The 11,947-nt window shown below is 46.2% G+C and overlaps 1 protein-coding gene across 1 annotated transcript in view; it reads left to right on the top strand.

The window, feature by feature from the left end:
• Positions 1-12: 12 nt before the first annotated feature.
• The window catches only part of MYH7B (myosin heavy chain 7B), a 46,554-nt gene continuing 34,619 nt past the window's right edge, over positions 13-11,947 (top strand). The window contains exons 1-3 of the mRNA XM_063633605.1: positions 13-757; positions 2,236-2,350; positions 5,528-5,595. Of these exons, the coding sequence (XP_063489675.1) occupies positions 2,342-2,350; positions 5,528-5,595 (77 nt within the window). The 5' untranslated portion in view covers positions 13-757; positions 2,236-2,341. The remainder of the gene's footprint in view (positions 758-2,235; positions 2,351-5,527; positions 5,596-11,947) is intronic.

The following is an 11,947-nucleotide window of genomic DNA, read 5'->3' as shown; positions in this document are numbered from 1 at the left end:
GAGACCCATACATTTGGCACTGAGTCGCGGCCAGGAAGGGGCGGTCGATGAGAGGGCGGCCTTGGCATTAGGAGTGCGTCGGCTGCACCCTGGCGGATGGACCTTGGGAAGGAGGGGAGGGGACCATCGGGGTCGGCGGGGAGCGACGGGTATGCATAGCTCATAGAGCGTCAGAGCTGACGGCGACCCGTGGAAGATGGGGAAACTAATTCTCAGAGCGGGACAGTCACTACCTCAGGGGCACACAGTTGATAAGGGTGGGGGGTGGCCGTGGTAATGGAGAACCCAGGGAGGGGCAGGGGCCCATAGTACGTCAGGGGCTGAGCCTATATTAGAACCCAGGCTTGTTTCCCAGCCCAGCCAAGTCCCAGAAAAATCCCCCTGATTTTATCTATTTTTTTTTAACCTGGGATAGCAGCAGGGAAAGCATTGGAGGCAAAAGGAAAGGATTTTCATTTTTCCAGGAATGCTGAAGTTAGGACTGTTTGAGGGGAACCCTGTGTTTCTCAGACTCTCCAGTACCATTTACATCAGGATCTGGGGCAGTTTTTAAAAATATGCAGATTCATGATTCCTACCCCCACCTCACCGCTTGGCAGCCCCCAGGTGCCTTCCCTGTTTCTTTCTTCTGGGTTGTGATAGGCTTGTCTGCAGTCCGAAGCACCTGATACGAATTTTAGTTAAATGGAATGTATCAGTCCAGCTTCTAGGGAATTAACCATGAATAAGACACAGCCACTGCTTTCAATCTGCTAAGGTAGGCAATAAACTGCTTTTCTGAAGGAATCAGGGATGGTTTTGGGGGTCTTGAAGGATGGATAGGAAGGTATAGGTAGGGAAGGAGGTAGGGGTAGAGGTGAGAGGCTGGGATGGGGACAGTGTTCCAAATTGCAGGAACAAAAGCAGCAAAGACTGGCTGGGCGCAGTGGCTCAGGCCTATAATCCCAGCACTTTGAGAGGCCGAGGCAGGTGGATCACTTGAGCTCAGGAGTTGGAGACCAGGCTGGGCAACATGGCGAAACCCCGTCTCTACTAGAAATACAAGAATTAGCCGGGTGTGTTGGCCCGTGCCTGTAATCCCAGCTACTCGGGAGGCTGTGGTGTGAGAATTCTTGAGCCCCGGAGGCGGAGGCTGCCGTGAGCTGAGATCGCGCTGCTGCACTCCTGCCTGGGTGAAAGCGTGAGACCCCATCATAAAAACAAAACAAACGAGGGGCGAAGGCATATAATTCTGAGGGTTGCTTGGCTTGTTTTACAGACACAAGAGTTTGGTGTGGATAATGAGGAAGGGCCTGAGGGTTGCAACAGGACTTAGGCGCTTAGGCTTGGAGAGGTAGCCTCAGACGCCAGTTCCACTGAGCAACAGGAGCTAAGGGCTTTAAGCAGGGGAAAGACATGGTCAGTTTTGTGTGTTAGGCACTGGTTACAGCGTGATATATGGTTTGGAAGTGGGGAGATGGGCCAGAGAAAGAGCAGAGAGAGTTAAGATGTGAGATCATGAGGCCGTAGCCAGTGCAGCAGCTGTGGAGATGGAGTGAAGCGAACAGATCAAAGAAATTTAGGAGTGAGAACTCTTAGCGATCGTAAATCAGTGGCCCAACCCAGGGACCAAGATCCTTTCGACTCTTTTTTTTTTCTTTTTTGAGACAGAGTTTTCGTTCTTGTTGCCCAGGCTGGAGTACAGTGGCACGATCTCAGCTCACTGCAACCTCCACCTCCCAGGTTCAAGCAATTCTGCTGCCTCAGCCTCCCAAGTAGCTGGGATTACAGGTGTCCACCACCACACCCGGCTAATTTTTGTATTTTTAGTAGAGACATGGTTTCACCATGTTGGCCAGGCTGTTCTGGAACTCTTGAGCTCAGGTGATCCACCCGCCCCAGCCTCCCAAAGTGCTAGGATTACAGGTGTTAGCCACTGTGCCCGGCCCCTTTTGACTCTTTAAATAAACCATGTACGTTATCTGACTACAGGACGGGCTGAGTCCTCCAGTCTCCCATGTGTGGTTGCGGGATGGGAGGAGATGGTGGCAGATAGGTGTCTGGTTATTCCCAGAACAATGTTTCCTGATGTCCTTTCCTTGTTGGCTTTTGTACCTGAGGGGATAAGCAGCTGTTAACTAGAATAGGCCCCAGGTGGCAGGAAGAGGTTCCTGGGTCAACCAGGAACAAAAGAAGCTATTTCTAGTGCCGCATGAAATTAAAAATCAAAAGCATGACCCAGGGTTCTCTGTGCAGGTTCCCCTCTTCCAAGATGGGTGCCAAATGACGAGTATCAGGTGTCTATGGTGAGATTTGGGGAGGATCCCAGACCTTAACAGCCCTTTGGTTGAAACCTCTCACAATGTGGCAGGTAAGATGTCTTTATTCCCATTTTGTAGATGTGGCAGCTGAGCCTCAGAAGTTACGTGACTTGTTCAAGTTGACCCAGTTTGTGGTAGGACTGGGAGTGACGGACTCTTGACTAAGAATCTTTCCAGGGAGCGTTTGCCCTTTCTGCACTCTCTGGCTGGGTGCTTTCCTCCAAAATCCTGGCATGACTGGCTCCTTTGGTCATTCAGATGTTTCATCCCTGGAGGCTGCCCCACCCTATAAGTCTGTATCACGTTATCCTTTTCTTTTCTTTTTTTTGAGATGGAGTCTCACTCTGTTGCCCAGGCTGGAGTGCAGTGGCACGATCTCAGTTCACTGCAACCTCTGTCTCTTGGGTTCAAACAATTCTCCTGCCTCAGTCTCCTAAGTAGCTGGGATTACAGGCATGTGCCACCATGCCCGGCTAATTTTTGTATTTTTAGTAGAGACAGGGTTTCACCATGTTGATCAGCCTGGTCTCGAACTCCTGACCTTGTGATCCACCCACCTGTGCCTCTCAAAGTGCTGGGATTACAGGCGTGAGCCACCGTGCCCGGTCATGTATTTTCTTCATAGCAGTTATTCATATCTGAAATTGTTGCTTTTATTTGTCTGCTGTTTCCCTCTGCTAGAATGTGAGCCCCATGAAAACGGGCCATGTCTGTCTTGTTCACTACTTTACCCCCAGGACCTGGACTAGTGCCTGTCACATGGCAGATGCTCAATAATATTTGCTAACCGATGGAAATAGGTTGGGGAGAGAGAAAGAGAAGGAAACCAACATTTAATGAAAGCTGAGAATGTTTCAAGTACTTCTCACAAATTACCTCATTTAATCCCTTCACAGCCTTTCAAGGTAGAAATCGTATCTCCATTGGGTGAATAAGAAACCATGCTAAGCCAGGTCAAGTCTGTGGTTTGTTACTTTTGAGGCTATAGACTCGTCTGAGATCCATTAGGCATAAAATTTTGCATCAACTACGTGGAGGAATTCGCAGACCTTCTCAGGCTCACTTGGGGATCTCAGATCAAGAAACCTAGGATTGGGGAACTTGCCCAGGGTCTTTTTGGCCCCAGGCCTTTGCTGGATCCTCACTCCTTGGCAAAGATGGAGTCCATGTAGTGGACTGTAGGGAACCTGCTGAAGATTCTGGAGCAGAGGGAGATGATTTGCCCTGAGCCTCTGGTATCTCAGACCTGAATTTGAATCCTGACTGTGGAGAAGTCATCTCACCTCTCTGAATCCCACTTTCCTCATTTTCTTTTCTTTTCTTTTCTTTCCTTCCTTCCTTCCTTCCTTCCTTCCTTCCTTCCTTCCTTCCTTCCTTTCTCCCTTTCTCTCTTTCTCTCTTTCTCTCTTTCTCTCTTTCTCTCTTTCTTTCTTTCTTTCTTTCTTTCTTTCTTTCTTTCTTTCTTTCTTTCTTTCTTTCTTTCTTTCTTTCTTTCTTCTTTCCTTCCTTCCTTCCTTCCTAGATGGAGTCTCTCTCTGTCACCCAGGCTGGAGTGCAGTGGCACGATCTTGGCTCACTGCAACCTCTGCCTCCTGGGTTCAAGCAATTCTCCTGCCTCAGCCTCCCGAGTAGCTGGGATTACAGGCACACGCCACCATGCCCGGCTAATTTTTTGTATTTTTAGTAGAGACAGGATTTCACCTTGCTGTCCAGGCTGGTCTCGAACTCCTGACCTCGTGATCTGCCTGCCTCAGCCTCCCAAAGTACTGGGATTGAGCCACCACGCCTGGCTTTCCTCACTTTCAAAGTGAAATCTATTTTTTCCTAACAATAACTACCCTTTATTGATCTGGTCGCTAAGTGCCAGGTACTTGGCTAATGACTTTACAGTCGTTATCTCACTTTCCCTTATGTCCCTATGACATCAGTATCTTTATAGCCTCCATTTTACAGCTGGGGAAAGGAAGGCTTGAAGAGGTATCCTGACTTGCCAAAGATCACAGCAGCAGTGTCAGCCATGGTGTTCCCACACATGTACCTTGGCACATGCCATGGGCTCAGACTTCCCAAAGCTAACTGTTGAATCAATTGCATCCTCTGTTCTTGGGGTTTGTGGGAACATTTGAGTCTGAATTAGGTGAAAAAAGGTATGCAGGGATGTACTTTACTGTGAATGGAAGCCAATCCCTTAATTTTGTGTCTTGCCTTTCTTCCTGTGAGGGCCTCTCTCCAAGTCTGGACTGTGCCTTTTTTTTTTTTTTTTTTTTTGAGATGGAGTCTTGCTTTGTAGCCCAGGCTGGAGTGCAGTGGCACCATCTCGACTCACTGCAAGCTCCGCCTCCCGGGTTCACGCCATTCTCCTGCCTCAGCCTCCCAAGTAGCTGGGACTACAGGCGCCCGCCACCACGCCCGGCTAATTTTTTGTATTTTTAGTAGAGACGGGCTTTCACCCTGTTAGCCAAGATGGTCTCTGTCTCCTGACCTCGTGATCCACTCGCCTCGGCCTCCCAAAGTGCTGGGATTACAGGCGTGAGCCACTGCTCCTGGCCACTGGACTGTGCCTTTTGATTGGAACATCTCTGTCAGCCCCAGGGTCTGCATCACACATGGTCTGCATCTGTGCACATGGCTACTGTCTCTTTTTAGCAGTGACATCACCCTGCCTCATACTGTTGTTTATGAGGCCATCTCCCCACCTGGCTGGGGGCCACTGCTTTGGCCATTCAGAGTGGAATTCCTCTGTCTTCCAGCCCCTAGCACAGGCCTGGGCCAGCCTTGCTGCTCAGGAAATGCCTGTGGAATCAAAGTGAGGACTGTCCCAGGTGTTGAGGATTTACTGTATGCTAGGCCTGTCCCTGACACTTTATATGTGTTACCTCATTTACACCCCCACAGTCATCCTGGGAGGGAGAAGTCACTCAGCCTGTTTTACTGAGAAGAAACAGACTGATTGAAGTTGGGCTTTGCCTTAGGCCCTCTTGCGATGATTGACGGCACGAGGGCCAACTCTAGGGTCTGTGCCCTGGTCATGTTTGAGGTGTGTGGGCTGAAAAAGGGAAGACACACTTCAAGGCCCCTGGGATCCTCAGAGACCTTCTACTAACAAGTTCCTAGTCTGGCTCTCATTTCATCCATGAGGACACAGAAGCCTAGAAAGGGGAGATAACTTACTTATAGACCCTCTTCTCCACTTGTTATATACTTATGTATCCACTTACTTTTGGCAGGATGGGTCTGTTTTGACTCAACATTGCACCACCCATGTAGCCCAGTGCCTAATCCAGGTTGATGTCCAGTAAATACTTTTACATTTTATTTATTATGAAACCACTGAGAAAGGTATAAAAATTAACAGAACAAATACCTGTGTACCTACCGTCCAGCTTGCAAAATAAAACACTGCTAATATAAAGACGTTTTTGTTTCCCTCCATGACTGACCCCTCAACCCAAGAAGTAAAGACTCTCCTGATTTGGTGTTTATTATTCCTATGCAATGTTTATTGAGATACAATTCATGCACCATAAAATTCCCCCTTTCAAGTGTACAATTCAGTGGTTCTTGGTATATTTACAAGATTGTACAACCGTTACCACTGTCTGATTCCAGAATATTTTCATCACTGCAGAAAGAAACCTCATCCCTATTAGTAGTTACTCCCCAGTTCTCCTTCTCCCTAGCCCCTGTCAACCAGTAATTTACTTTCTTTCTTTGTGGATTTGCCTATTCTGAACATTTCGTGTAGATGGAATCCTACAATCTGTGGCCTTTTGTAACTAGCGCCTTTCACTTAGCATAATGTTTGCAAGGTTCATCCATGTTGTAGCATGGATCAGAACTTTATTCCTTCATATGGCTGAATAGTCTTCCATTGTACAGATACACCACACTCTGTTCCTCCACTCATCAGTTGATAGGCATTTGGGTTGTTTCCACTTTTTGCCATTAAGAATAATGCTGCTATGGCCAGGAGTGGTGGCTCATGCCTGTAATCCCAACACTTTGCAAGGTTGAGGTGGGAGGATCACTTGAGCTGAGGAATTCAAGGCCAGCCTGGGCAACATGAGGCTCTCTACAAAAAAAATTTAAAAATTAGCCGAGCGTGCTGGCATGCGCCTGTTGTCCCAGCTACTAGGGAGGCTGAAGTGGGAGGATCACTTGAGCCCAGTAGGTCAAGGCTGCAGGGACCTATGGTCGCACCACTGCACTCCAGCCTGGGTGACAGAGTGAGACTCTGTCTCAAAAATAATTATAATAATGCTGCTATGAACATTCATGTACAGGTTTTTGTGTGAATGTTTTCTGTACTCGTGGGTAGATACCTAGGAGTGGAATTGCCGGGTCATATGGTAAGTATATGTTTAACTTTTTGAGGAACTGCTGTTTTCCAAAGTGGCAGCAATTGTACGAGAGCTCCAATTTTTACATCCTCACCAATACAGTCGTCCCTCTGTATCTGTGGGGAATTGGTTCCAGGACCTCCCATGGATACCAACATTCAAGGATACTTAAGTCCCTTATATAAAATGATGTAGTGTTTCATATATGCTTAAGTCCCTTATATGAAATGGTGTAGTGTTTCATATAAACTATACACATCCTCTCGTATACTCTTTAATTTTGTTTTATTTTATTTTAAATTTAAATTTATGTGTATTTGTTTATTTTGAGACAAGGTCTCACTCTGTCAGGCTGGAGTGCAGTGGTGCGATCATAGCTCACTGCAGCCTCGAACTCCTGGGTTCAAGGGATCCTCCTGTCTCAGCTTCCCAAGTAGCTGAGACTACAAGCGAGAGCCACCACACTGTCCTTTCCATGTACTTTAAGTCATCTCGGCCGGGTGCAGTGGCTCACACCTGTCATCCCAGAACCTCAGGATGCCGAGGCTGGCAGATCACCTGAGGTCAGGAGTTCGAGACCAGCCTGGCCAACATGGCGAAAACCCATCTCTACTAAAAATACAAAAATTAGCTGGGCGTGGTGGCACACACCTGTAGTCCCAGCTATTCAGGGAGGCTGAGGCAGAGAATTGCTTGAACCCCAGAGGCAGAGGTTACAGTGAGCTGAGATGGCGACACTGCACTCCAGCCTGGGTGACACAGTGAGACTCCATCTCAAAAAAAAAAAAAAGTCAGGCCGGGCGCGGTGGCTCACGCTTGTAATCCCAGCACTTTGGGAGGCCGAGGCGGGCAGATCACGAGGTCAGGAGATCGAGACCACGGTGAAACCCTGTCTCTACTAAAAATACAAAAAATTAGCCAGGCGTGGTGGTGGGCACCTGTAGTCCCAGCTACTCGGAGAGGCTGAGGCAGGAGAATGGCGTGAACCCGGGAGGCGGAGCTTGCAGTGAGCTGAGATTGCGCCACTGCACTCCAGCCTGGGTGACAGAGCGAGACTCTGTCTCAAAAAAAAAAAAAAAAAAAAAAAAAACAAACAAAAAAAGTCATCTCTATGCTACTGGCAATAACTAATACAATGTAAATGCTATATAAATTGTTATACTGTGTTGTTTAGGGAATAATGACAAGGAAAAAAGTCTGTACATGTTCAGTATAGTTGAAACATTGTTTTCAAATATTTTCAAGCTGCAGTTGGTTGAATCCACAGATGTGGAGCCCATGGATATGGAGGTCCCACTGTACTTGTCTGATTGTGGCCATCCTAGTTGGTCATTGTGGTTTTGATTTGCATTTTCCTAATGACTAATAATGCTGCATATCTTTTCATGTGCTTATTGGTAGTTTGTATATCTTCTTTGGAGAAAGGTCTATTTAAATGTTTCGCTTATTTGCAAGTTACTTGTCCTTTTATTGTTGGGTTGTAGGAATTCTTTATATATTCAGGATAGTAGACCCTTCCTTATACGTGATTTGCCAATAATTTGTCCCATTCTGTGAATGGTCTTTTCTGTTTTTCGATAGTATCTTTTGAAGCACATATTTTAAAATTTTGACAAAGTCCAATTTATTTTTTCCTTTGCTTGTGCTTTGAGTGTCATATCTATGAAACCATTGCCTAATTCGAAGGTCACAAAGATTTACACTTATTTTTTCTAAGAGTTTTAGAGTTTTGGCTCTTACATTTAAGTCTTTGATTCATTTTGAGTTAATTTTTATAAAGGATGTGAGGTAGGTCTTATGTATTTTTACCCTTTTATTAGGTGTATTTCTAAACAATATATGACACTTTCATGGTATTTGCACTTTTAAGTGGTAAATTATATGATTCTTGTGCAGCTTGCTTTTCTCTTTCAGTGCTATGTCAGGAGATTTATCCATGTTTTAAGGGGAACTAGTTCATTCATTTTCACTGCTCTGTAGGTTTCATTGCATAAAAATACCAAAGTGGCAGCAATTGTATGAGAGTTTTGTTTATTCTCCTGTGAATGGTCACTTGGGTTCTCTAGTATTTTATTACTATATATGGTAAAAAGACTAATAGATGCCTCCTGTGCAGTGTGTTGAAGGTCGTGAGCATATTCAGACTTACAAGGTAGTACAAAGTTTCTCTCCCAAATGGTTTTGCAAATGTGCACTCCTACCAGCAATGTATTAGAATTGCCCTCATTCTGCATCCTCACCGAGACAGAATTGTCAAGGTTTCTAGCTTTTGTCAGTCTAGTGATGTGAAACGGTGTCTCATTGTGATTTTCCAGATGAATAGCAAGATTTGTTTTTCAGTAAGTTTTTACATGGTTGGATGGATGAATGCATGAAAGCAGAAGGGGCCCAGAATAACCCTTTACTCCGCCTGTGGTTGGAGGATGGCAGGGCTCTGGGCCTAGACCATGTGGCTCTCTGTAGGGACACCGTGGAGCTAGAGAATGTTGGGGCAGGCTGAGAACTCTAGATGTGGGAGAGGATGGTTGTCGCCTTGAAACTAGTGATGGGAACTTCTCTCTCCCCAAGGAGAGGCTGTTGTCCTGCTCTTCCATCTCCTCGAATTTTCCAAGACGGGAGGGAGTGGAGAAAGAGTGAAGCCAAAAGAGAATTCCTGGGACTGGGCACGGTGGCTCACACCTGTAATCCCAGTATTTTGGGAGGCCAAGGCAGGAGGATCACTTGAGACCAGGAGATACAGACCAGCCTGGGCAACATAGTGAGATCCCACCTCTACCAAAAATTTTTGTAAAATTAAAAAACAAGGGAATTGCCTAAGGATGAGAGGTCACAGGGGCCCAAGTGACCCTTAGGAATGACCCTTTTTCTGGGACTTTTTCACGATCTTTATATTGGTGTGACATGAACTTTCCTTGTTTAATCTACTGAGTTTGGAGATGGTCTTAATGATAATAAGAAAATGAATAGTAATAATTATGTGTTGAACTCTTATGTGCCAGGCACTTACGCCTTTTCTTTTTAAAAATATATATTATCTCATTCAATTCCTATGGGACAGGTACTATTAGTATTCCCGTTTTATTTTATTTTTAAAATAGGGATGAGTCTCACTGTGTTGTCTAGGCTAGTCTGAAACTCCTGGCCTCAAGTGACCCTCCTGCCTTGGCCTCCCAAAGTACTGGGATTACAGTCATGAGCCACCGCACCTGGCTTATTCCTGTTTTATAGATGAGGAATCAGAAGATCAAAGAAACAGAGCAACTGAGGGTTTGCACATAGGCAGTTGGACTCCAAAACTCTTAGGCATCATGTTGTGTGGTTAACCTGGCTCAGCCGAATCCAGGAGAGCAAAGAAAAGAGAGGCTTGCCCAGGCTTGGGTGGGAAACAGGAGTCAGAATATTCACTAGGCCTGGCATGAGGGCGCAGCAGGGAGCAGAGCGAGAGGCTGCTGGGAAAGATGATTCTCAAAAGCAGAAGCCTCACACCAGGGGACATGGCCCATCAGCAAGCACATGGGTGCTCTTCTGGGCATGCTGTCTGCTGGGGACCCAGAATGGGATCTGCCTGCTCCTGGGTCTCAAGAAAGACCTGTCTTGTGGGGTAGACAGATGATAATAAGCAGACTTACCCATAAGTGTAATACATTCAGAAATGGGGACATGTGATACAGAGGGTGAAGAGAGAACCTTTATAGAAAGGACCTAGTTTAGCTAATGTAGTCAAAGGAAGCCCCTTTGAGGAGGTGACATTTGAGTGGAGGCTCGAGAAGAAGGAAGCAGCCATGCCCCAGTTTGGGGAAAGAGTAAATGGCAGATGCAGAGTCCCTGAGACAGAAAGGAGCTGGTTTAGTTCTAAACTCTCAGAAGGCCACTGTATCTGGAGTGGTATGAGTGAGAGGGTGGGGCTACTGTAGATGGGGCTGGTCAGTTGGCAGGGCCAGGTCAGGCTGGGTCTCCAGGCCAGGGTCAACATATAGGTCTATAGCCAACATGTTTAAATAAGGCCCATAAGACTGTCTTCTTGCTGTCCCTGAGAACCAGGTGTTGGCATATTTCAGAGGGACTGAATCCTGATGCCTAGGCTGGGAAAGAGGTTGCGAGGGTGGGGAGCATTCTTGGCTTCTGGCCCTAGAAAGCTGGAACAAGAATTTGGAGGCTGCATCCCACTGACTCCCAGGTGGGTTGGAGGGTGGGTGGCCTCAGCTACCAGGGCCCAGGTGATAAGGTGACACCTCACACTGATAGCTGTCCAGATATCCTTCCACAGGTGAACGGTTCATCAAACCATGGCGTATCCATACATACCATGAGTACCACTCAGCGATAAAGACGCAAACATGAAATGAGCAACACCTTGGAAGAATCTCCAGGGACTTATGTGGAGTGAAAAAAGCCAATCTCAAAAGAGTACATACTATATGATTTCATTTATGGAACATTTTGGAATGACGGTTTTAGAAACAGAGGACGGACTGGTGGTTGCCAGGGGTTAAAGATGGGAGGGAAGTTAGTGTGGTTATATAAGGGCTACACCTTTTTATTGTTAGAACTGTTCAGTATCTTGGTGGCGGTGGAAGATCCATGAATTGACACAGGTGATGAAGTTGTATAGAACTTAATACATGCAGATGCGCGCACACACACACGCTCACAACTAGTATATGTAAAACTGGGAAAATCTGAATAAGATCGGTACATTATATCAATGTCAATACTACAGAGTTACTGTAGTATTGCTTACAATTGCGTGTGAATATACGGTTATCTCAATAGAAATTTTAATTAAGAAATGAAATTTGGCCGGGCATGGTGATGCACGCCTATAGTCCCAGCTACTTGGGAGGCTGAGGCAGGGGGATTGCTTGAGCCAGGAGTTCAAGGCTGCAGTGAGCCATGACTATGCCACTGTACTCGAACCTGGGTAACAGTGATACCTTGACTTTAAAAAATTTTTTTTAAAAAGCGGGACTGGGCACGGTCAGAAGTTCGAGACCAGCCTGGCCAACATAGTGAAACCCTGTCTCTACTAAAAATACAAAAATTAGCCGGGCATGGTGGTGTGCACCTGTAGTCCCAGCTACTGGGGAGGCTGAGGCAAGAGAATCGCTTGAACTCGGGAGGCGGAGGTTGTAGTGAGCTGAGATCGCGCCACTGCACTCCAGGCTGGGAAACAGAGCAAGATTCCATCAAAAAAAAAAAAAAAAAAAAAAGGAAATTTAAAGCCCAAAGCATTAGATAGAATGATAGAGATATTTGTACTAATAAAATTTTCAGCCCATGGAAAAAAAATCTGAAGGCTCTGCTCAA

The sequence above is a fragment of the Symphalangus syndactylus genome, chromosome 24 (genome assembly GCF_028878055.3).
Source record: "Symphalangus syndactylus isolate Jambi chromosome 24, NHGRI_mSymSyn1-v2.1_pri, whole genome shotgun sequence".
Classification (NCBI taxonomy): Eukaryota; Metazoa; Chordata; class Mammalia; order Primates; family Hylobatidae; genus Symphalangus; species Symphalangus syndactylus.
This window is presented reverse-complemented; position numbering and strand designations above follow the sequence as displayed.